This window comes from Pristiophorus japonicus, chromosome 7 (assembly GCF_044704955.1).
Source record: "Pristiophorus japonicus isolate sPriJap1 chromosome 7, sPriJap1.hap1, whole genome shotgun sequence".
Classification (NCBI taxonomy): Eukaryota; Metazoa; Chordata; class Chondrichthyes; family Pristiophoridae; genus Pristiophorus; species Pristiophorus japonicus.
The window spans coordinates 110,961,861-110,988,925 of NC_091983.1; the positions used below are offsets into that span (position 1 = coordinate 110,961,861).

Sequence of the window (27,065 nt, forward strand, 5' to 3'; positions counted from 1 at the left end):
GAGTTGTGATGATCTGGAATGCACTGCCTGAAAGGGTGTTGGAAGCAGATTCAATAATAACTTTCAAAAGGGAATTGGATAAATACTTGAAAAGGAAACATTTGCTGGGCTATGAGAATAGAGCAGGGGAGTGGGACTAACTGCATAGCTCTTTCAAAGAGCCAGCACAGGCTCGATGGGCCAAATGGCCTCCTACTGTATCATTCTATGAATGTCTAACTCCCTACATTAGTTCTTTGCATTTATGATAGCTTCCTGACTTAGAAAGATGAGATGGTCCAGCACACAGGCATTTATTTACATGAATGTTGTCAATAAAACTTTCTGACTGGCAGAATAGGAGGTGTGCTCAAGCACTATTGGAATTGACCCACAGAAAATTCAGCAGTGACTGGTAAATTTCAACCCTCCAACAGAACATATCTCAGTTGAACAAATGTTAGCGAGAGTGGAGTTTGCATTCAGTTAGCCAAGATAGGAATGTATCATCTCAGCACTGCAGCTCCTGGGCTGCCAAAATGTTATCATATTGAGTAAACAGAGGTTTGTTAATCTGAATGACAGTATGTTTGTAACTCAAGGAATCTAGTCCACTACTGTAAAATTTTGCGGGAACGGTTTAATTTGCATTTGGCTATCATGGTAGTCATAAAAGGAAGAACAGAAAAATAACATTTGCTGTGAAAATTTGCATTGGTTTGGAGAGTTGGAATAAGCTTCGTAGCTTTAAGAATTTTGGGCACAATTTTATATGATTAGGTTCACTGTGAATCCCATTGTCTTTGCAAGTGATGGAGAAGCGGTTGTTTCATATGTGTGTATATAAGATATTAAAAAACATTTCTTAGCTGGAGGCTGATCGTCAAAGTAGAGGCATCCTATTACTGATAGCTGTGGCAAATTATACATCGGTCTATTAATTAGTTTGTAAGCAGATTATTAAAATTTTTAATAACTGGTAGTCAAATGGAAAAGGAAACACGTAGCTTTGTGATGGGTACCTTACTTTGGTATTATAGTGGGATACGAGGTGTCTGAGTACTTGATGGTGATGTAGTTGCTTGATCACTGGTTGTCTAATAGGATATGGTAGGTTGTAGGTGGTTTGTGGCATATGTTTGTTCAGACTTTGACTGTGGCTTCAAAGGACCCGAGTTTCAGTCCCTCTGAAGCTGAATCCCACTCAAATTTGAATTAAATTATGATCAATTTTTACCCTTAATAATATGTGAATGGCTGACATTTATGTAAAGATTGGTCTTTTTGTAGTTCTGTTATTGTTTTGCAGTATTTTAAGTTTGTTATTGGCAGAATTAGGACAAGAGTGCATATCAAATGTTGTTCTCTTATGGATACTTAACCTTTTGAGGATTAATGCGTATATTTTAAAATATCTTTTCGACCATAGAACATTTGCAAAAAAAAAAACTTAATTTATAACACTGGAAATCATAAACAACAATTTAAAATGTTCTCCCAATAGATGGAATTTAGTTTGTTGCTATAATTTAGAGCAGACTCATTTCATGAAGTGCCTAAGTCTTTGAAATGTCTACATTTTATTTTGTAGCAAAATGAAAAGATGAATACATAGAAACTTGATAATATCTGTCTGAACTGTTGCTAACATGTTTTGTAGATTCTACAAAGTTGGAAATGCTCCTACCTTCCTGATAATTTGGGTTATCGTAATGCATTTCCATCATCACATAAATGGGATCGGTTGATGTTCCAAGTGAAAGCCCAACATTGGGGGGATAGGAAAATCCCTGCAGTCATTACAGAAAAAAAAATGTAAAACTAATAGTTACTTAATTTTGGATAATATGATTGTACATAAACTTAAAAAAAACAATTTCTACAACCCAGTGTTCAGCATGCCAAAAGCAGTTACAAAATATGTATAAGGGATTGGGAGAGCTTATGCAGAAATATTGTATTAATAATATTCTCTAGCATTGTAAAATTCCTAATGTACAATGTAAAACATTACCCCCAGGTAAAGTCTTCTGTACATGAATGTTCAGTTCTTAAATTATTTGGCAAAGACACTGATGGCACTGTGACACCAGTGTCTGCTTCTTGTATATTTTGATGATTGTGTGTGTTTCCTTTGTTACTGTTTACTGGTTATCTGCTAAAATGGTGTGTAACATGGGTGAAAAAAAACAGACTCCAGCACTGAGAAAACACCAACAACATTGTATGAAGAGGGAAGCGGTTATCGTGGTCAGTTTGACGAATCAGAATTTAACTGCTCCAGGCCAGCAGAAGAAAGCAAGTCCAACCAATAATGAGCAGCTCCAACATGGCATGTCACGGCAAAGGATAAGTAGCAACCAACTGTGTTTTGGATAGAAAGAAGGGGCGGGTCTGGCACATCTCGTTGTGCGAGCAACGTTAGCAATCAATCTGATGAAGTCAAAGTACTGCTCACGTCTGCTGGACAAAAGACTATAAGTTGCACTAAGATGTGCTATGTGTGATGAATCAATGCCAGAATTCCAGACTTTGAACAGGAAGGAGAAAGATTACAAAATTTTGCACTGAATATTGGTAGATTTTTGTAAATAAACTATACACGTGAAGCATGTATTGTGTGTAAGGTGTTTTCTACTCAAATTTGTGCATGTGGCTAAAATGGTGTTGCCGTAGTCAGTGATTCTACTGGACAATACTGCTCAACAAGTGACTGCAGTGTTCAGTTCCATTCGCAACTCCTCAGAAAATGAAGCAGTCCATGCCCGCATGCAGCAAGATCTGGACGACATTCAGGCTTGGGCTAATAAGTGGCAAGTAACATTTGTGGCACACAAGTGCCAGGCAATGACCATTTCCAACAAGCAAGAGTCTAACCGCTCCTTGACATACAATGCCATTACCATCACTGAATCCCCCACCATCAACAGCCTGGAGGTCACCATTGACCAGAAACTAAACTGGACCAGTCTCATAAATACTGTGGCAACAAGAGCAGGTCAGAGGCTGGGTATTCTGTGGCGAGTGTCTCACCTCCGGACTCCCCAAAGCCTTTCCATCATCTACAAGGCACAAGACAGGAGTGTGATGGAATAATCTCCACTTGCCTGGCTGAGTGCAGCTCCAACAACACTCCAGAAACTCGACACCATCCAGGACAAAGCAGCCCGCTTGATTGGCACCCCATCCACCACCTTAAACATTCACTCCCTCCACCACTGGCGCACAGTGGCTGCAATTTGTACCATCTACAAGATGCACTGTATCAACTCACCAGAACTTCTTCGGCAGCACCTCCCAAATCCACAACCTCTACCACCTAGAAAGACAAGGGCAGCGGCGCATGGGAGCACCATCACCTGCAAGTTCCCTTCCAAGTTACACACCGTCATCATCATCATAGGCAGTCCCTTGGAATCGAGGAAACTTGCTTCCATTCCCAAAGTGAGTACTCTGGTGGCTGAACAGTCCAATACGAGAGCCACAGACTCTGTCACAGGTGGGGCAGACATTCATCGAGGGAAGGGGTGGGTGGGGCTGGTTTGCCGCACGCTCCTTCTGCTGTCTGCGCCTGACCTCTTCACACTCTTTGTGTTGAGACTCGAAGAACTCAACACCCTCCCAGATGCACTTTCTCCACCTCGGGCCGTCTTCGGCCAGGGACTCCCAGGTGTCAGTGGTGATGTCACACTTTACCAGGGAGGCTTTGAGGGTGTCCTTGTAATGTTTTCGCTGTCCACCTTTGGCTTGTTTACCATGAAGGAGCTCTGCATAAAGCATTTGCTTAGGGAATCTCGTGACCTGCCCAGTGAAGCTGATCGAGTGTGGTCAGTGCTTCAATACTGGGGATGTTAGCCTGGACGAGGACACTGATGTTGGTACGTCTGTCCTCCCAGGGGATTTGCAGGATTTTGCGGAGACATCGTTGGTGATATATCTCCAGCGACTTGAGGTGCCTTCTATACATCGTCCATGCCTCAGATCCATACAGGAGGGTGGGTATTACTACAGCCCTGTAGACCATGAGCTTGGTGTTACACACCATCCTGACTTGGAAATATATTGCCGTTCCTTCATCGTCGTTGGGTCAAAATCCTGGAACTCCCTCCCAAACAGCACTGTGGGAGCACCTTCACCACACGGACTGCAGCAGTTCAAGAAGGCAGCTCACCACCACCTTCTCAAGGGCAATTAGGGATGGGCAATAAATGCTGGCCTTGCCAGCTGTTATGTATGCAATAAAGATACAAACTGTGTACTGTTTAACTGAACAAGGTACAACCTTGGCTCTGCTTTATTACGGCCCAAAGTGCCTGAATCACAAAATGGCTGGCCTTTTATACAAGAGCAGCACCATGTGTGTGCTGCTCAGTGGCTTCCAACAATGGCACCATCTGGTGGCTACAAACAGCATATACATACATGACAATACCCTCCTTTGAGATATTATCACAGTCTTTCACAGATTGAAACGGTCCGGTGCTTTACGCTCCCGGGTTGCCCATCTCAGTTCGATTCTGGCCTTGGGTGAATGTGCGGAGTCTGTTGTGGCTGGTGGCTGGATGGCTGACTTGTTGGGGCTGGCAGTGGCCATGTCAGGAATTGCAAGTCCATTTTTATTGAACAATTCTGTGATGGAAATTCCGGGTTCACTGATGACCCTTGAGTCCACTGAAGGCTGCTGGTAGGTTGGTTGGTCATCGACGGTTTCTTCGTCCCGACTGCTCTGGCTTGTCTGTGTGCCTCAGCTTTGTTTGATCCATTCTTGAGCTTAATAACAAATACTCTGTTGCCCTCCTTGGCCATGACCGTGCCAGCGATCCATTTGGGACCCTGACCATAATTCAACACATATACAGGATCATTAGCAGAAATATCGCGTGACACAGTTGCGCGATTGTGGTACCCTTGTTGACTTTGTCTTCTGTATTCAACATGATTACTTAAATCCAGGTGTACAAGAGATAACTTGGTCTTAGGACCTCTTTTCATCATGAGTTCAGCAGGCGGGACCCCTGTGAGTGTGTGGGATCTTGTCCTGTAACTCAGCTGTATGCAAGACAAGCTTGTCTGCAGTGACTCTCCTCATGCTTTGCTTGATAATTTGTACTCCACGTTCTGCTTGTCCTTTGGATGCAGGCTTGAACGGTGCTGACTTTACATGTTTTATGCTGTTAAGTTTTACAAACTCCTGAAACTCCTTACTGGTGAAGCATGATCCATTGTCGCTCATCACTATGTCAGGCAAACCATGTGTCGCGAACATGACATTGAAATTCTCTATGGTTGCCGTGGACGTACTGGATGATGTGATTATGCATTCTATCCACTTCGAATAAGCATCCACCGCCACTGAAAACATCTTGCCCAGGAAGGGACCTGCAAAATCTACATGGATCCTGGACCAAGGTTTGGATGGCCATGACCACAGACTCAGCGGCGATTTTGCTGGTGCTTTGCTGAACTGCATGCAGGTGTTGCACTGATGCACGCATGCTTCCAGCTCAGAATTAATTCCTGGCCACCAGACGTAGGACTTGGCAATGGCCTTCTTCATCACTATACCAGGATGTGTGCTGTGTAATTCAAGCATAAACTTCTCTCTCCCTTTCTTGGGCATTACAACTCGATTGCCCCACAATATGCAATCTGCTTGAATAAACAGTTCGTCCTTGCAACAAATGTACGGTTTGGCCTCCTCGAACATTTGCTTAGATATGGCAGACCAATCCCCTTTGAGGATGCAACCCTTTACCACTGATAAAACTGGGTCCTGGCTGGTCCAGGTCTAAACTTGTTTGAGCCGTGACAGGGGTACCTTCACTCTCAAAAGCATCCATGATTAACATTAAATCTGCCGGTTGTGGTGTTTCCACCTCCGGTGTGGGCAACGGCAACTGGCTCAAAGCATCAGCACAATTCTCTATGCCAGGCCTGTGGCAAATGACATAATCATAGGCAGATGTCAGCGCCCACCTTTGGATGCGGGATGAAGTGTTGGTATTGATACCTTTGTTTCTCGGAAAACAACAAAATGAGCGGCTTGTGATCGGTTTCTAATTCAAACCTCAGACCGAACAGGTATTGATGCATCTTTTTAATACCGTACACACACAATACAGTCGGTTCTTTCTGCTTTAGACAAACTTTTGGATGCATACGCGACAGTTTGAAGTTTTCCCGACTCATTGGCTTGTTGTAACACGCAACCAATTCCATATGGCGATGCGTCACAGGCCAAAACTAAATGTTTACATGGCTCATAATGTACCAGCAGCTTGTTTGAGCAAAGCAGATTGGTGGCTTTCTCGAAAGCTCTGTCTTGCAATGTGCCCCACACCCAGTTGTTGCCTTTTCTCAATAGCATGTGCAGTGGTTCAAGTAAGGTGCTCAATTTAGGTAGGAAGTTACCAAAGTAGTTGAGTAGACCCAGGAACGAATGCAGCTCTGTCACGTTCTGCGGCTTGGGTGCATTCTTGATGGCTTTGGTTTTCACGTCAGTAGGTCTGATGCCATCAGTGGTGATTTTCCTCCCGAGGAATTTGACCTCCGGTACCATGAAGATGCACTTCGAGCATTTAAGTCTGAGTCCCACTCTGTCCAAACGCAGTAGAACCTCTTCCAGGTTGTTCAGATGTTCCTTGGAGTCACGACCGGTGATCAGGATGTCATCTTGGAACACGGCGGTTCTGGGAACGGACTTCAGTAGACTTTCCATATTCCTCTAGAATATTGCTGCAGCCGAGCGAATTCTGAAAGAGCACCTGTGGTAAATAAACAGTCCTTTGTGCGTGTTAATGCACGTAAGTCTCTTCGACGTCTCGACCAACTCCTGTGTCATATAGGCCGACGTTAAGTCCAGTTTTGTGAAGGATTTCCCTCCAGCTAGCGTCTCAAACAAGTCATCAGCCTTCGGTAATGGGTACTGATCTTGTTTCGAAACCCTGTAGTCTTGTAGTCTTGTAGTCTCCACAGATTCTGACTGTACCATCGCTTTTCAGCACAGGAACAATGGGGCTGGTTCATTTATTAAATTTGACCCATGATATGATCCCTTCACGCTGGAGTCTGTCCAGTTCAATTTCGACCTTCTCCCTCAGCATATATGGCACTGCCCGAGCTTTATGATGGATGGGTCTTGCATCTGAGTCCACGTGGATCGGCACCTTGGCTCCCATGAGGTTGCCGATACCCAGTTCGAACAGCGAGGAGAACTTGCTCAATACTTGGGCACATGTATCCCTCCTCCGATGACAACGCCTTCATGTCATTCCAGTCGCATCTGATTTTCTCCAACCAGCTTCTGCCGAGCAGCTTTGGGCCATTGCCTGGAACAATCCACAGCAGTAACTCGTGAACCGCACCGTTATGTGACACATTAATTTGTGCACTGCCAATCACCTTTATTAGTTCTTTAGTTAACGTGCCCAGCTTGGCGTTAACAGGGCTCAGCCTGGGCCTCACAGTCTTAGTATCCCGCAGCTTATTAAATGCCGTTTCATTCATGAGCGATTGACTTGCCCCCGTGTCCAATTCCATCAGTACTGGTATCCCATTAAACTTCACCTTAATCAAAATTGGTTTACTTTTGGTTATGAAGGAGTACAGTCCATACACTTCCTCCTCTGACATTGGATCCGTGCTAGTCTATCTCCCATCCTCCACGTGGTGTGTCGCAGCTCACTTGCTCATCTGCGGACACTTGCACTGGAGATGCCCCACTCTCAGGCAGTCTTTGCAACTATATTGCTTAAATCGGCACTGCTGGTGCCGATGATTTCCCCCACCACGCCAACACGGAGAAGTCGGATACATTCCTGCTGGCGGACTTTGGACAGCCACAGGTTTCGCGAAGGAAGCCGGATAGGCCTGGCCATGTGCCGCTCTGCCGAATGCCGAATCATTCGCGAACACAGCCGGATAGGCCCTGCCATGTGCCACTCTGCCGAACGCCGAATCAATAATATTTACAGTACTTGCCGAGGTTCGGTTCTTCACTAATATTTGCTTTAAACTCCTGTCCATCATCATACATGATTGAGCGATCTGGATGGCCCTTTTTAAATCCAACTCCTCCACCGCCAGAAGTTTGCGCAGGATCACCTCGTGGTTAATACCAATAACAAAGAAGTCCCGCAGCATATCTGCCAACACCGTCTCGAACTTGCACAGTCCTACTAGACGTCTCAGGTCAGCAACGAATTCCGCCACGCTCTGGCCCTCCGATCAAACCAGTGTATAAAACCTGTATCTCGAAATGATGATGCCGTCGTCTGGCTTGAGGTGCTCCCGTACTAATGTACATAACTCCTCATACGTTTTCTCTGTTGGATCACTAGGCATGAGTAGATTCTTTATCAACCATAGATCTTTGAACCGCACACAGTGAGGAACACGGCCCGACGCCAATCTGCATCGTCGACCCCTTTTAATTTGATGGCCATGAAGTACTGGTTCAAACAGCTCACAAAGTCTGCCCAATCTCCTCCCTCCACGAATCGCTCTAAAAATCCAATCGTGCTCATTTTGCAAACAAAGGTTCTTGTATTCTCGTCGCCAAATGTTATGTATGCAATAAAGATACAAACTGAGTACTGTTTAACTGAACAAGGTACAACCTTGGCTCTGCTTTATTACGGCCAAAATGCCTGACTCACAAAATGGCTGGCCTTTTATACCAGAGCAGCACCATATGCGTGCTGCTCAGTGGCCTCCAACAATGGTACCATCTGGTGGCTACAAACAGCATGTACATACATGACACCAGCGACGCCCAGAAATAAAAAAAAGTAAGAAGATTTTACTGCATCATTGTTGGATGAAAAATGACCCAAGAAATGCTAGGTTCACAATATCAAAAGGAGTTGTGATGTATGTTCACGACATTATAATAAGTAATACTAAAAACAAATGACATCAAATTATCAATTGTTAAGCTGTATCTGTATCTGTTAAATCTTTAATCTCCAGGAACAGGTCAACAATTCACTGACACAAAACTTTGTAGTCGTAATGGACAATTGGTTGTAAATTAGAGTTAAATAAATGAGCTTACCACACCAGTAAGGACCTACCTTTCCTCCGATTGCCCATGCTAAAATGATACTTTCACAATTCAAAAAATCATCTGGCATATTGGAATGGTAGCATTCATGTCCAACACCAAGGGCACGATCATTCAAGATGTTGTGACACTGATAAAGGAGAATATGATGTACTAAATGTTCATGTCCTTTCTGAATAAGGGGCTCAACCTGTGAATAAATGCATCATAACATACAGAAGACAGTCAGTAAGTAATCTTGTATCTTAATACAAAAGCAAGTCTCCTTTCCCTTCGGTGTTCTATTATGCAATTACTTATGTCATATTTTTTCATTTCTGCCAAACCAAAAAATAACATTCAAATTTGAAATATTTTATCAAATTTAAAGGGATTGAGTCAGATATGTTTACATTGTTACCCCTGTTTCACACTGCAAATGGCTATGGGAGAGACCAAATTTGACAACACTCACCAAGACCACAATAGAAGAAATAGACGTGGATGTTGGCATAAATGGGCCTCTTCAGGGCTTATGGTTTTGGAGCAGCAAGCCATGATGATAATCAGATTCAGAGTTAATTACTGGAATTTTAAAATATTCGCCAAAAAGTCCCTCGTTTAATATTTTGGCCTAGGTTTCTGATCACAACATTAGTGTTATGATCAGAAAAGTCTGTGTTTGTAAGTGAGTGAGTTGAAGTCTGAAAAATAGTCTCGGGGTTTAAATGATTATATTTAACATATAATTATCTACAGACCATTCACACTTTGTATTTTAGTTTGTACGAAATAATAATGTTGTAATTCCCTACTAGGAATGCATTACATGATTCTAGGTTTATTTAGAAGCTGCATGGATCAAATCTATTAGTATAAGTATGCACTGTCTGAAGAAAAACAGTCATTGTTACCTTTGGTTTTCTAGTAATTAATAGCATTACAGAATGAGAAATTACTTATGAAAGTGTAAGACATATATGCAGTAACAAAAACCAAAGAAGTCCATTCAAATTATGTAAATAAATGTTAACATGTTCATATTTCCCGCATTACAATAGTGACTACACTCCAAAAAGTATTTCATTGGCTGTAAAGCACTTTGAGAGGTTCAGTGGTCGTGAAAGAATCATAGAAATTTACAGCATGGAAGGAGACCATTTCAGCCCATTATGTCCGTGCCGGCTGACAAAGAGCTAGCCAGCCTAATCCCACTTTCCAGGTTTTGGTCCAAGCACTTTTTAAATGTGGTAAGGGTTTCTGCCTCTACCATTCCTTCAGGCAGTGAGTTCCAGACCTCCACCACCCTCTGGTGAAAACATTTCCCCTCAAATCCCCTCTAAACCTCCTACCAATTACTTTAAGTCTATGCCCTCTGGTTGTTGACTCCTCTGCTAAGGAAAATAGGTCATTCCTATCCACTCTATCTAGGCCTCTCATAATTTTATACACCTCAATCAGGTCTCCCCTCAGCCTCCTCTGTTCCAAAGAAAACAAACCCAGCCTATCCAATCTTTCCTCATAGCTAAAATTCTACAGTTCAGGCAACATCTTTGTAAATCTCCTCTGTACCCTCTCTAGTGCAATCACATCTTTCCTGTAATGTGGCGACCAGAACTGCACACAGTACTCTAGCTGTGGCCTAATTAGTGTTTTACACAGTTCAAGCATAACCTCCCTGCTCTTGTATTCTATGCCTCGGCTAATAAAGGCAAGTATTCTTAACCACCTTATCTACATGGCCTGCTACCTTCAGGAATCTGTGGCCATGCACTCCAAGGTCCCTTTGTTGCTCTACACTTCTCAGTGCCCTACCATTTCATGTGTATTTGCTTGCCTTGTTAGCCCTCCCCAAATGCATTACCTCACACTTCTCTGCATTGAATTCCATTTGCCACTGTTCTGGCCACCTGACCAATGCATTGCTATCTTCCTGCATTATCAACCACACAGCCAATTTTTGTATCATCTGCGATCTTCTTAATAATACCCCCTACAATCAAGTTTAAATCATTGATATTAACCACTAAAAGCAAGGGATCCAGTACTGAGCCCTGTGGAGCCCCACTTAAAACAGCCTTCCAGTCACAAAAACACCCATCAACCATTACCCTTTGCTTCCTGCCTATGAGCCAAATTTGGATCGAACTTCCTACTTTGCCTTGGATCTCATGGGCTTTTACTTTTGTGACCAGTCTGCCATGTCTTCTTCTTAGGCGGTTCCCCGTATCGAGGATGACTTATTTCCACACCAAAAAGGGATGAGTTCACAGGTGTTTCAATGAAGGAGTTGATATTCCAGGTCCCGAACTACATCCTGAAGGGTGGAAGATGCCTGTGCGTGGCCTTTTTTTTTAATGTGTGGTGACCGTTGCACACCAGCCACCACACGGGCTTGACAGAGCTAGGTCTTAGTCCAGTGGCAAGGATTAACCAAGACGACTGGAGACCAGCTCTGCTGCACGGACCTTGTGCGCACACATATCGCAGTGTGGGCTGGCCCATGCTGCCCCAGGGCCCTCGCTTCTGCTGGGTCCCGAACTCACCCCTCTCTTGGGCCTGATCACGTCCTTCTACAATCTCTCGCTGCTCCTTCGCCCAGACCTCGCTGCTCCTGCTGTACCTGCCCACGCTCCAATCGCCGACCTGGGTTATGGTGACGTCCAATCCAGTCGCCCTCCTTCAAGACGTCACTCTCCTGCACCAGCTCGCACTGTTCCCTGGAGTGTATGCCACCACGCTGTGTAGGGGCTGCTCGCCCTTCGTCTTTTACGGCCCTGACCTGCCACACGCAGGTTGGGCTGCCACGCTGCCATGTGGAACCTTATCAAAAGCAAGGCGCTATAGAAATCCAAGTTTTTCTTTTTTTATATATGAAATTTTTCATCCACTATTTTAAGAAATCCATCTCTTTTAAATGGACTTACAACTTTTGTTGAAATAGTGGATCATATAATGCTATAGTACATTCAATTCTAATTTTACGCACTACAATCTTAATCCATAAATTTGATCCCTGATCTCTGCCAAGTTAGCTGATCTGAGACAGGGTGCAGTGAAATGATTACAATTGGCCTCAGTGTCCATGGACTAAAAAGAATAAAAGTGCCAAGATTCCCATTCCTCAATCCCCAATTACTGTGTGTGGATAGAAAATGAGGCCAGGATCAGGCTTTTTTGCAACAGTCCTCATAGTCAAATAGCACACTCACTGTCCAAATTTGTAGGTGATGAATAATGGAAATTTGGAGAGGTTGCAGACACCTGCTACAACCTGTGGAACTGTAACACAGCATAAGGTGTCACTTTCATGAAGAGAGATAGGGAAAATATAATCGAAATGTAGGGTCTGTTATAGGTTTTTAAAGTTTTGATTGTAAGACACCTCTCATATATACCATGGAGTTGCTCACAGTCAGTGGTTTTATAAAAACAGGGGGCTAGAAATTCATGTACTTACCGCCACTCCACAGCGCCATGGAATGATGAAGAAATGGCGGCCGCGCGCTTTCACCAACTGTTGGCGGCTCCCGTGACAGCCACCATTTCCCTTTTCCCCTTTGCGCTGCCGGTATCTGGCAGCGCTCTGGAAAAAAAATGGCGGCATGGAGACATCAATTGCGTGCAACGACGATTTAATGTCACCACTCCAAACTTTGGCCCTGGGCCCTAAACTGGTGTGCAAGCAGGCTGACTGTGGCAATGTCAGTACCTCTTAAAGGGGAAGTTTGCATTGAAGTTTTTGCACTGGGTTTTTTGATTTTATTGAAGTAGTGGCTTGCTGCAATAGATGTTGACATTTTATTTAAGTGTGTAGGGAGTGCTGCTGGATGCTTGCAAGGCCTTAGATTGTAAAGGAAGACCTAGGAGAAGACAGAAAATGCTGCAAATACTCAGCAGGTCAGGCTGGAAACAGAATTTGCGTCTCAAGTCGAGATTCTGTCTGACTAGATGAGTATTTATAGAATTTTATGCTGTCACTTAAGATGTACAGCATCTGCTCACAGAGGGAAGAGGAAGAAGCCGTAGAGGAAGAAGCAGAAGGAAGGATGCAAACCAGACAGCCTCTTTCTGGCTGGTATGGAATCATTCGCCTGCGGTACCAGTGACCACAACCCCAATTCCCGTATCCACATTTGTCCCATACCTTATCTTCTCTCTGTTACTGACCATCACAGTGTCCTCTTGGCCACAATGCTGAAATAAAAGCCACCAAAAAGCAAACCTTCCAATCCAACTTTATACATTTAGCCATCCAATTTGACATCAAGAAATGAACTCATCACCCTTATGTATTCTCTTACATCTGCCTTTGCCTATCCTATTGATGTCACGCAGTGCTAGCCCAATGGCTACAGCATGGCTGCAGGAAGGCTGCTGACTTTCAGTGGGGGACACAGCAGATGGCCTTGCAGGACAACCTTGAGGAGCCGGTGGCTGTGAGTGTCAAATCATGTTACATTGTTTCTTCTTCTTCACTCTACTCTTCCCTTTCTTGGGCAACCACTGGTAAGGCAGGCTGCATTTCTTTGGTGTGTGAAATAAGGAAGGCATAAGGGTGCAGTTGTGGTGGCAGGTGGATGGGAAAGCAAGAGGTGCATGCCAGCAGGAGGATACTGTTTGAGGAAAGCAGCATCTTTTATCCTTTCAGTCCTGCCGCTGGCCAAGGATTCAGCCATGCCCATGCCAAGAATGGCCTACACCATCTCCTCCATGGGGATGAGGTGAGGCTAGGAATGGGAGATGTGCTTCATGATTGGTGCAGATTGTTGATAGTTGAGTGATGGGGGTTGGGGGTCATGTTTTGAGCAGTGTATGAGGCTCGTGGTAGGAGACAGCATTTGAAGATGTATTCACTGACCTTAATTCACAGCCCTTTTAACTTCCCACAACTCCTTGCAAACTTCACAGCCTTGCTCCCAGAGGCTGTAAGAAGCTGGAACGCTACTTCAGGATGGGAACTTTGCCTCGGAGGTCTCCACTAATGCCACCAGTAGGGTATTGCACGGAAGGTTAGCACTGTGCCATCAATCTCCAGCACCCCCAGACAAATTTATTCTCCTTAACGTTGCGGTCATTTTTAGTGTCTGTTAACTCCAGTTGCCAGTGACACTGACAACTTTCGTGGCAAAACAAATCTCTAGGCCTGGGGAATTATGCAAAGTATTATTACTAGGACATTGAATTACCCGCACTGGAGAAATTTCTGGCATAGGGTCTCAAGGTCTAGCAGTACTCTGATGTGGGCCCCAGAGATTGAGAGCACTGCAAGGAACTCCTACGGTTCCAGGAACACTATGGCAGTTCTTGGGATCTCTGGGAGTGATTTTGGAACCCAGGGGCACTGGGGAGGAAGTTCTCAAGGTCTGGGAGTGAATGTGGAATTTGGGAATACTAGGGGCTAGATTTTACACTTTTGTGCATATCGCCCAAAAATGGGCGTTATTTCCAGTGTGGACGGTAAAATTGGGTTTTCAGATCATTGGCTTCTCGCCCATTCTCAAAGCACCTAGTCTCCATTTTTGAAATTGGGCGTTACCGTGAGTGATATGAAACGGCCGGTAACGTTAAATCTCTCTGACCTTCTGCAGTAAAGTGTCGCTGTCCTTAGCAATGACATGGCAACGCTCGATTCCCGCGATTCAGGAGATCAAGGGTCATCATGACATGTGCAGAAGAGGAGACAGAGAGAGAGGGAGCAGAGAGGGACTGAAGGCGTGTGGGGGTGTGCTTGTTTGGCTGTTGTGAGAGGCACGAGGGAGATTCACCAGCAGCAAAAAGCCTACTAAGCACCAAGAACATAGTTGGCACTGTGTTTTTGCCCAACAAATAAGATATAACATGGAAGGGATGGTGGAGGCCCTGGAGCCGGTAGCCAGGAACACTGGTGGCAGAGGACTCCCCGGAGCGTGGCACTGCACCCCAAGGTGCTGCACCCCCATTACCAACAACACGAGAGCCAGGAGCAACATCATGCTTCTGGCTCGGAGCATGCTCCCACCTCGGGACTGTCCTCTCCCGTATCCGACCAAGCAGTGCTTCGGCTCTCATCCCCCCCCACCCCCGCCAATGAAGCATTGCCTGAGGAGCTCCTCGGCCAGGCGGCTTGGAGTCAGGAAGGGAAGGGGTAGAGGTGCGGAGGAGAAGCCGGGTGGGGGGGGGGGGGGGAAGAGTTGGTTTTTACAGAAATACTGATGATTTCAGACAAATGTTCAGTTTAAATATTTTTATTTAACAAAACCTTGTTGAGCATTGGCTCAGATAGCTGCACCGTTACACACTGGTGATTCCTTAACATCAAAGGGTATAATTGCTCTTAACTTTAATCAACCTAAGTGTTAACTGTCACCAAGGTGATGCCCACCATTGATGTATGACCTGCACACCCAGCAGTGTGTCAGCCTTGGAAATACCACCAACGTTCTTTCAGGCAAACTGCTCATTGTTGAGCTCCTGACGTAAGGCTGTTGCAGCTATCATGCTACCACGGGCCCTTTCATGCAGTCTACAGGGGGGCGGGGGTATGGCTTCAGCGTCAGTCTGATTGTCTGGGCCGATGTCAGCATCCGCCTCCTCATCCTCTTCTTCCTCTCTGTGGTGAGGTAGACTGTCAGACTCTTCAGGCAATTCTTGTCCCCTCCTGATAGCCAAGTTGTGCAGCATGGAGCACACCACCACGAATTGAGCTACCTGCTGAGGGTAGTATTGGAGGTCGCCTCCTGAGTGGTCCAGGCATCTAAAGCGCTGCTTAAGCACTCCAATGGTTTTCTCCATGACATTGTGACTCTGGGCTCTGTGGCTCTCGTTGTATTGCCTCTCGGCTTCAGTGTGGGTGTCATGCAGGGGGGTCATCAGCCAGATGGCAAGGCCATATCCTTTGTCACCAAGCACCCAGCATTGACCTTGTGGCTGATTGTTAAACAAGTCAGATACAGTGCTCTCATGCAGGCTGTGAGCATCATGGATGCTGCCCGGAAATTGAGCATTCACTGCCAGTATAATTTTCTGGTGGACGACAACCAATTGGACATTCAGGGAGTGGAATCCCTTGTGGTTCCTGAAAATCTCTGCATCCTGAAAAGGTGCCCGCATCACGATGTGCGTACAGTCAATTGCTCCCTGCACCTTGGGGAAGTTTGCAATTCTGGAGAATCCTAGAGCCCTCTCACTCTGTGCCTCCCTGGTCATAGGGAAGCTGATCAAGTCCCTCCTGCATGCATACAGGGTTTCAGTGTCCTGTCTAATGCAGCGATGTGTGGCATGCTGAAACAGTCCGCAAATGTCACCAGCTGAGGCCTGAAAAGAACCTGACGCCTAGAACGACAGTGCCGCGGTGGCTTTGACCTCGACAGACAGTGCAGTACTGATGATGCTGGCAGGCTGCAGATCTCCCCTTCTGAGTTGGCATACCTCAGTGATAACCTCTTTGTGGAAGCGCAGTCTCCGAAGGCAGGTGGTGTCGGGCAAGTCGAGGTAAGAATGCTTCTCCCTGTACTTGCGGGGGGTGTAATGTCTGGTCCTCCTCATCAGACTGGCACGTCTTACATTGGGCACATAATGCTGTGGAGAATACCTTCGGCCACCTTGCGTCTGCAGCATGTAATTGGTCATCAAGAGAGGGTGAGAAAGGACAGACCCCATTGCAGTAGCTCTCTGTTTTCCACCGATTGGTCACAAACAATGAATGTCCCGATGAAGGCACCTATTCAATTCCAATCGTTCACAGTGTAGTCAAGATATTTGTACAGATGTTCACATCACCTCCAAAGACCTCCAGAGTACATCCGAACTTACCCAAGGTTGAAGCCGAGCAGCCTTTTAAAGGATGCGACATGTGATGTAGAACATGGCGTCCATAACGCTGTGATTAGTTCCAGTTAGTTCCACTTTTTCCGGGCGTTTTTTTGTTGAGCGATGTTGTGGGCGATATGTGTGTGAGGTGGTGAAAGTGACACATGGCGATCTCTGGCCATTAGTTTCGGCAAATGTGATCTTTACGACAAAAAAAAGTGGGCGGGTGTATTATTGAATCTCGGCGTTAATTCTGTGCAGAAACTAACACTGGCCAATATTATGGGCATTGATTTCGCCCATTCTGATGATTCCGCCCCAAAAAAGTGGGCGGGCCTTATTATTTTTCCCAGCATTACGCACATAGGGAAAGTAACGCTCGGCGATAAGTTTCCGAAAAATGCCCGCCAATTTCCATTTTGTGGCGAAATGGGTGCTATCTGGGCGTTACACGTCATTTCAGCGGTAAAATGGACATTAAGTGGACCTTAAGCATGCAAAAATCGTGGAAAATCTAGCCCTAGGTTTTTGTAAGCACTGAAGGGGAACGGTCATAGGATATGGAGTGCTGGTGGTGAGGAGGCGGGGTAGGAAGGTCCAGTCTGAGGCAGCAGATCCTGTACTCCAGCAAGACTCGGGAGGGCATTTTGGAGCATCGGAAGTTGCTGGAATTTGACGGTATTAGGGGAACAGGGCTAAACACTTCTGTAGGAGAAGAGGGCTCATGAGAATGGAATGCAAACTGCCATAGGCCCTTTCAAACCATCAGATCCCTACCCTCCATGCGTTACATAGAATTTACAGCACAGGAACAGTCCTGCTCAGCTGATCTCTGTCACTGCTTATGCTTCATAGAAGCCTGTGTTCTCCTATATCAGGTACACACCCCCACCAGTTTCCTCATCGCCAGCCAGCGCCGGGGGGCAGGCTATCTTAGATCTAGTCTTGTGTAATGAGACAGGATTAATAAACAATCTCCTAGTAAAGGATCCCCTCGGAATGAGTGATCATAGCATGATTGAATTTCAAATTCAGATGGAGGGTGAGAAAGTTGGATCTCTAACCAGTGGTACTAAGCTTAAATAAAGGAGACTATGAAGGTATGAGGGCAGAGTTGGCTAAAGTGGACTGGGAAAATAGATTAAAGTGTAGGACAGTTGATGAACATGGTGTACATTTAAGGAGATATTTCACAACTCTCAAGAAAAATATATTTCAGGGAGGAGGAAAGGGTGTAGAAACATAGAAACATAGAAACATAGAAAATAGGTGCAGGAGTAGGCCATTCGGCCCTTCTAGCCTGCACCGCCATTCAATGAGTTCATGGCTGAACATTCAACTTCAGTACCCCATTCCTGCTTTCTCGCCATACCCCTTGATCCCCCTAGTAGTAAGGACCTCATCTAACTCCTTTTTGAATATATTTAGTGAATTGGCCTCAACAACTTTCTGTGGTAGAGAATTCCACAGGTTCACAACTCTCTGGGTGAAGAAGTTCCTCCGCATCTCGGTCCTAAATGGCTTACCCCTTATCCTTAGACTGTGACCTCTGGTTCTGGACTTCCCCAACATTGGGAACATTCTTCCTGCATCTAACCTGTCTAACCCCGTCAGAATTTTATATGTTTCTATGAGGTCCCCTCTCATTCTTCTGAACTCCAGTGAATACAAGCCCAGTTGATCCAGTCTTTCTTGATAGATCAGTCCCGCCATCCCGGGAATCAGTCTGGTGAACCTTCGCTGCACTCCCTCAATAGCAAGAATGTCCTTCCTCAGGTTAGGAGACCAAAACTGTACACAATACTCCAGGTGTGGCCTCACCAATGCCCTGTACAACTGTAGCAACACCTCCCTGCCCCTGTACTCAAATCCCCTTGCTATGAAGGCCAACATGCCATTTGCTTTCTTAACCGCCTGCTGCACCTGCATGCCAACCTTCAATGACTGATGTACCATGACACCCAGGTCTCTTTGCACCTCCCCTTTTCCTAATCTGTCACCATTCAGATAATAGTCTGTCTCTCTGTGTAAGAGAAAAGATAGCCATCCATGGCTAACTAAAGATATCCAATTAAAAACAAGGGCATACAAAGTGGCCAAAACTAGTGAGAGGACAGAAGATTGAGAAGCTTTTAAAAGCCAGCAAAGAACGACGAATAAAATGATTAAGAAAGGGAAGATAGACTATGAAAGTAAACCAGCACAAAATATAAAAACAAATAACAAGAATTTCTATAGGTATATAAAAAGGAAAAGAGCGGCTAAAGTAAATGTTGGTCCCTTAGAGGAAGAGACCGGGGAATTAGTAATGGGGAACATGGAGATGACAGAAACTCTGAACAAATATTTTGTATCAGTCTTTACGGTAGTGCACACTAACAATATTCCAACAGTGGACAGTCAAGGGGCTATGGGGGGGGGGGGGGGTGGAACTTAACACAATCACAATCACTAAGGAGGTGGTATTCAGTAAGATAATGGTACTAAAGGCAGATAAATCCCCTGGACCTGATGGCTTGCATCCTAGGGTCTTAAGAGAAGTAGCGGCAGGGATTGTGGATGCATTGGTTGTAATTTACCAAAATCCCCTGGATTCTGGGGAGGTCCCAGCAGATTGGAAAACTGCAAATGTAACGCCCCTATTTAAAAAAGGAGGCAGACAAAAAGCAGGAAACTATAGACCAGTTAGCCTAACATCTGTGGTTGGGAAAATGTCGGCGTCCATTATTAAAGAAGCAGTGGCAGGACATTTGGAAAAGCAAAATTCGGTCATGCAGAGTCAGCATGGATTTATGAAGGGGAAGTCATGTTTAACAAATTTGCTGGAATTCTTTGAGGATGTAACGAACAGGATGGATAAAGGGGAACCAGTGGACGTGGTGTATTTGGACTTCCAGAAGGCATTTGACAAGGTGCCACATAAAAGGTTACTGCACAAGATAAAAGTTCACGGGGTTGGGGATAATATATTAGCATGGATAGAGGATTGGCTAACTAACAGAGAACAGAGTCTGGATAAATGGTTCATTCTATGGTAACTAGTGGGGTGCCGCAGGGATCAGTGCTGGGACCCCAATTATTTACAATCTATATTAACGACTTGGAAGAAGGGACTGAGTGTAACATAGCCAAGTTTGCTGATGATACAAAGATGGGAGGAAAAGCAATGTATGAGGAGTGCACAAAAAATCTACAAAAGGACATAAACAGGCTAAGTGAGTGGGCAAAAATTTGGCAGATGGAGTATAATGTCGAAAAGCGTGAGGCCATGCACTTTGGCAGAAAAAAACAAAGAGTAAGTTATTATTTAAATGGAGAAAGATTGCAAAGTGCCCCAGTACAGCAGGACTTGGGATTACTTGTGCATGAAACACAAAAGGTTATATGCAGGTACAGCAAGTGATCAGAAAGGCCATTGGTATCTTGTCCTTTATTGCCAAGGGGATGGAGTATAAAAACAGAGAAGTCTTGCTACGGCTATATAGGGTGTTGGTGAGGCCACACCTGGAATACTGCATGCAGTTTTGGTTTCCATATTTACGAAAGGATTACTTGCGTTGGAGGCAGTTCAGAGAAGGTTCACTAGGTTGATTCCGGGGATGAGGGGGTTGACTTATTAGGAAAGGTTGCGTAGGTTGGGCCTCTACTCATTGGAATTCAGAAGAATGAGAGGTGATCTTATCGAAACATATAAGATTATGAGGGGGCTTGACCTGGTGGATGTAGAGAGGATGTTTCCACTGATGGGAGAAACTAGAACTAGAGGGTATGATCTTAGAACAAAGGGCTGCCCATTTGAAACAGAGATGAGGAGAAATTTCTTCTTTCAGAGGATTGTAAATCTGTGGAATTCACTGCCTCCGAGAGCTGTGGAAGCTGGGACATTGAATAAATTTAAGACAGAAATAGACAGTTTCTTAAACGATAAGTGGATAAGGGGTTATGGGGAGCGGGCGGGGAAGTGGAGCTGAATCCATGATCAGATCAGCCATGATCTTATTGAATGGCGGAGCAGGCTTGAAGGGCCGCATGGCCTACTCCTGCTCCTATTTCTTATGTTCTTATGTTTATATTCTTGCCATCTAGTGTAAATATTCTGCTTGTTAAAATTAATGGATGGAAAATCATGGGCTGGAAGTGCACAATTTCTTGATATGTGCTCACAGTATGCACCAGGATTGTACTATTCATACATTTGCTGACTTATACAGTCTTTAGTAAACACAAGTTTAAACCCTTACTTTAGAAATTAAAAATTACAGTTACTAAGAAAAGAAATAAAGGGTAAAAAAAAAATTAAGATGAAGATTGACAAATCTGCTCTATGTCACCAGTGGTCAGAATGTTGAACCGCAGGCTGTCACATTAATGGAAAAGTGTTTTTAAAGATGTGACAGGAATGCTATCAGATGTGGACACAATTAATATGGAAAAATAGAGATACTGTTGCCATGGGTCTTTTGAACAGGGAGTCGTCTTTATGGGTTTTTCTATATTTATTATGTTGAGGATAGATAGATAGCCAGATTCATAGATAGACCGATCGATCAAACTGGTGAAAAATTGCAGTTAGATTATTTTTGTTTACTGCAATATTTTCTGTTTACATTTGGATTCATTGAAAATACCACATAAGTTTAAAAAGCAATGTCTGCAGTTCTAGAATGGGGTGAGAGAGAAAAACACAAGCAATATAAATCATGGAAATCAAAAAATCCTCCTCGACAGAACATTTAATCTTGCAAACTGAAGCAAATGTAGAAAAGTGGTTTCAGGCGAGTGGTTTGGAGCATTCCTCATTGCATGGTTCACTGAAAAAAATCAAGGGTGAAAGGAAAGGGTAAACAAAATCAGTCCAACCAATACAATTTTTCCAAATGTGCCACATCCCAAAGATAAAATGTTTTACGATATGAAGGAATTATTACATTTGGGACAGCTGGAATTATACAAACATTGGGGCTGAAATTGATGAGGGGCAAGGGCCGCCCAAGTGGCGCCCAAAGGTCTACCGATGGCCGCCGAGATACCCGACAGTAGTCTGGGGGGGGTTTTCGGCAAAAAGGTCCTTGAAAGAGCGTCAGGTGGCAAAAGAGGGACTTATGCCATCAATCTGGGCAGCAGTGAGCGGGAGCTCTCATTCTCATCAGCAAAGGTGCCACCCAAGTGCCGCCGAGGATGGAGTCGGGCCCAGGGAGGGTCGAAGAGCTACAAATAAAAAGCATCAAAAAAAACATCGGAAGACCTTCAGGGGATCCCATCAAGGTAAGTTGCTGTAAAGAAAAAGTTTTTAAATTGTTTACTAACGTTTTTTTTCAGCTTTTTATACCTCCCGTCGGGAACAAAACAAGCTCCTCGCAGCAGTCCACCCCCGTTCTGGCGCCGACTCCCGCCCGCACCAATCTAGCATCTCGTCAGGCGGGAGTCCACCTACGCCACTTGGCCATCCGCTGACATCAGCGGGCAGTTCCCGACGGTTCTCCCCGCCCGCCCGCTCCAGCCCACCTCGAAACTGGCACTCGGCACAACGTCAAGAGGAATGTCGGCGACAGTGAGCGGTAAGGCCATCAATTTCGGCCCCAATATTACCTTTGATCATTTGGGATTTGCAAAGGTCAGATATCTTGTATGGTCATGTTAATATCAACAAATAAGACTGCAATGTTTGAAGCAGGAAGGATACAGAAAATGGGACTTGAAGGCAATTTTTCTGTGCCTGGACATGTTTTGCAGTGACACACAGGGTTCTTATCTGGGACTATTTCTGTTCACTGTGGACATCAAAGGTCTGGAGGGAGCAGTTTCCAAATTTGTGGATGATATTAAAATACGAGGCACAATAAATCATTCTGAGAACCAAAGGAAGCTGCGAGGGGATACTGATAAGATAGTGGAATGCATAAGAAAAAGGCACTTGGGTTGTGATTTTCCACTTTTGTGCTTATCGCCCAAAAATTGGCGTTATTTCTAGCATGGGCGGTAAAAAAGGGTTTTCAGATCGTCGGCTTCTCACCCATTCTCAAAGCACCTAGTCTCCATTTTTTAAAATGGGCGATACTATTATATATGTGGACTTATATTTACTCTGCACAGCCACCAGAGAGCTCATTCCCCAGAGTCCCAAGGGATCCCATAATCCCTTGAGAGCACAGGTATTTAAGGAGGCTTCACGGGTTGGAGAGGCACTCCGGAGACCTACAATAAAAGACTAAGGTCACACTTTACTTTGAGCTCACAGTGTTCAGTCTGACTCATTCTCCATGCACAACAACTGGCAACGAGATACAGATAGCGAACCCAAAGATGCAGAGAACTGTGGGCATCCTGGAGAAATTTTCGGAGGGAGAGGATTGGGAAACTTTTGGAGAGCAACTCGACCAATACTTCGTGGCCAATGAGCTAGATGGGGAAGAGAGCACTGCCAAACGAATGGCGATCCTCGTCACTGTCTGTGGGGCACCAACATATGGTCTCATGAAGAATCTGCTCACTTCAGCGAAACCCACAGAAAAATCGTACGACAATTTGTGCACACTGGTCTGAGAGCATTTGAACCCGAAGGAAAGCGTTCTGATGGGGACGTATCGGTTCTACACCTAGAAAAGGTCTGAAGGCCAGGAACTGGCGAGTTATGTCGCTGAGCTAAGATGCCTTGTAGCCATTGCGAATTTGAAGGACATTTGGAGCAATTGCTCAGAGACTTTTTCATACTTGGCATTGGCCACGAAACCATACTTCGCAAACTTTTGACTGTAGAGACCCCAACCTTCAGTAAGGCCATAGCGATAGCCCAGGCATTCATTGCCACCAGTGACAATACGAAGCAAATCTCTCAGCACACAAGTGCTGCCAAAAGTCTACAAGTACTGTGAACAAAGTGATAATGTTTTCGAATCGTAACGTACAGGGCAGGTCACACATACCTGCAGCTGCACGTCCGCAGATGACTCAGAGTCCACCATCAAGGGTGATGAATGCAAGACCATTAATACCTTGTTGGCGCTACGGGGATGATCATCGTTTCCATTCATGCCGATTCAAAGTGTACGTTTGCAAGGGCTGTGGAACAATGGGACACCTCCGAGTGTGCAGGCGAGCTCCAAAGCCTGTTAAATCTGCAAACCACCATGTTGCAAAGGAGGACAGATCCACAGAGTATCACGATGAACCAGAGCTTCAGATTGAGGAGGCAGAAGTGCATAGGGTGCACACATTCACCACGAATTGTCCCCCGATAATGCTGAATATTGAACTAAATGGACTCCCGGTATCAATGGAGCTGGACACGGGCGCGAGCCAGTCCATCATGGGCAAAAAGACTTTCGAAAGGTTGTGGTGCAACAAGGCCTCAAGGCCAGTCTTAACTCCAGTTCGCACGAAACTAAGAACTTACACAAAAGAACTGATTCCTGTAATCGACAGTGCTACCGTAAAGGTCTCCTACGATGGAGCAGTGCACAAGCTACCACTCTGGGTGGGTGGTATCTGGCGATGGTCCCACGCTGCTTGGCAGGAGCTGGCTGGGAAAGATACACTGGAACTGGGACGACGTCTGAGCGCTATTGCCCGCTGACGACACTTTGTGTGCCCACGTCTTAAACAAATTTCCTTTGCTGTTCGAACCAGGCATTGGGAAATTCCAAGGAGCAAAAGTGCAGATCCACCTAATTCTAGCTCGATCTCTACCCTTTTTCTCATCATGTACGGTACTGCTCTCGCCTTGTGATGAGGGCGCGACCCATCCATCACAAGGCGAGAGCAGTACCGTACATGATGAGAGAAAAGGTAGAATCGAGCTAGACCGGCTCCAAAGAGAGGGCATCATTTCACCGATCGAATTCTGCGAGTGGGCCAGTCCTATTGTCCCAGTCCTCAAGGGAGACGGCACCATCAGAATCTGTGATGATTACAAAGCAACTATCAATCATTTCTCCTTGCAGGACCAATACCCACTACCAAAGGCCGCCGACCTCATTCAACGCTGGCGGGAGGAAAGACATTCACAAAGCTAGATCTGACTTCAGCCTACATGACGCAGGAACTGGAGGAATCATCGAAGGCCCTTACCCACATCAACATGCACAGAGGTCTTTTTATTTATAAATGATGCCTGTTTGGAATCTGATCAGCGGCGGCGATATTCCAGAGAAACATGGAAAGTTTACTGAAGTCGGTCCCACACACCGTGGTCTTCCAGGACGACATCTTGGTCACAGGTCGGAACACAGTCGAGCACCTGCAGAACCTGGAGGAGGTTCTTAGTCGACAAAACCATGTGGGGCTCAGGTTAAAACTCTCGAAGTGCATTTTCCTGGCGCCTGAAGTGGAGTTCTTGGGAAGGAGGATTGCGGCGGACAGCATCAGGCCCACCAACGCGAAGACAGAGGCAATCGAGAACGCATCAAGGCCACAGAACGTGACGGAGCTGTGGTCGTTTCTGAGACTCTTGAACTACTTTGGTAACTTCTTACCGGGTCTCAGCACATTAGTAGAACCACTACATGTTTTACTACGAAAAGGGGACGAATGGGTTTGGGGCAAAAGCCAAGAAAATGCCTTTGTAAAAGCGAGAAAATTGTTATGCTCAAACAAATTGCTTGTGTTGTATGATCCATGTAAGCGTTTGGTACTAGCATGTGATGCGTCGTCATATGGCGTCGGGTGTGTATTGCAACAAGCTAATGATTTCAGGAAACTGCAACCGGTTGTTTATGCATCCAGGAGTCTGTCTAAGGCTGAGAGAGCCTACAGCATGATTGAAAAAGAAGCTTTAGCATGTGTCTATGGGGTAAAGAAAATGCATCAATACCTGTTTGGGCTAAAATTTGAATTGGAAACTGACCATAAGCCACTTATATCCTTGTTTTCCAAGAGTAAAGAGATAAATAGCAACGCATCGGCCCACATCCAGAGATGGGCACTCACGTTGTCCACAAACAACTACGCCATCCGCCACAGGCCAGGCACAGAAAACTGCGCCGATGCTCTCACTAAGCTGCCATTGCCTACCATGGGGGTGGAAATGGCGCAGCCCGCAGATCTAGCCATGGTTATGGAAGCATTTGAGAGTGAGCAATCACCCGTCACTGCCCGGTACATCAAAACCTGGACGAGCCAGGGCCCCTTATTATCTCTAGTCAAATGCTGTGTGCTTCATGAGAGCTAGTCCGGTGTCCCAGTGGAAATGCAGGAAGAAATAAAGCAGTTCCAACGGCGCAAAGGTGAAATGTCTACACAGGCAGACTGCCTTCTGTGGGGCAATCGAGTAGTGGTCCCCAAGAAGGGCAGAGACACCTTCATCAATGACCTCCACAGTACCCACCCAGGCATCGTAATGATGAAAGTGATAGCCAGATCCCACGTGTGGCGGCCCGGTATCGATGCGGACTTAGAGTCCAGCGTTCACAGATGTAATACATGCTCGCAGTTAAGCAATGTACCCAGGAGGCGCCGCTAAGTTTATGGTTTTGGCCCTCCAAACCGTGGTCTAGGGTACACGTCGACTATGCAGGCCCGTTTTTGGGTAAAATGTTCCTTGTGGTTGTAGACGTGTACTCCAAGTGGATTGAATGTGGGATAATATCGGCTAGCACGTCCGCTGCCACTACTGAAAGTCTGCGGGCCATGTTTGCCACACACAGCTTACCCGATGTCCTAGTGAGCGACAATGGGCCATGTTTTACCAGTGCTGAGTTCAAAGAATTCATGATCTGTAACAGGATCAAACATGTCACATCTGCCCCGTTTAAATCAGCATCCAATGGTCAGGCAGAGAGAGCAGTGCAAACCATCAAGCAAGGCTTGAAGAGGGTAACTGAAGGCTCACTGCAGACTCGCCTATGCCGAGTCCTGCTTAGCTACTGCACAAGACCCCACTCACTCATTGGGATCCCACCTGATGAACTGCTGATGAAAAGAGCACTTAAGACAAGGCTCTTGTTAGTTCACCCTGATCTACATGAACAGGTAGAGAGCAGGCGGCTTCAACAAAGTGCATACCATGATAAAGCAAATGTGTCACGTGCGATTGAAATTAATGATCCTGTATTTGTTTTAAATTATGGACAAGGTCCCAAGTGGCTTCCCGGTACTGTCGTAGCCAAAGAGGGGAGCAGGGTGTTTCGGGTCAAACTTTCAAATGGACTCATTCACCGGAAACACTTGGACCAAATCAAACTCGGATTCATGGATTATCCTGAGCAACCCACCTTGGACCCTACCTTTTTTCATCCCCCAACATACACACCAGTGG

General features: G+C 45.4%; 1 protein-coding gene across 1 annotated transcript in view; it reads right to left on the minus strand.

The window, feature by feature from the left end:
• moxd1 (monooxygenase, DBH-like 1) overlaps positions 1-27,065 on the minus strand; it is a 194,527-nt gene that overhangs the window by 55,918 nt on the left and 111,544 nt on the right. Inside the window, exons 6-7 of the mRNA XM_070884204.1 lie at positions 9,054-9,233; positions 1,667-1,769 (exon numbers count right to left, since the gene is read on the minus strand). Coding sequence (XP_070740305.1) covers positions 1,667-1,769; positions 9,054-9,233 — 283 coding nt within the window. The remainder of the gene's footprint in view (positions 1-1,666; positions 1,770-9,053; positions 9,234-27,065) is intronic.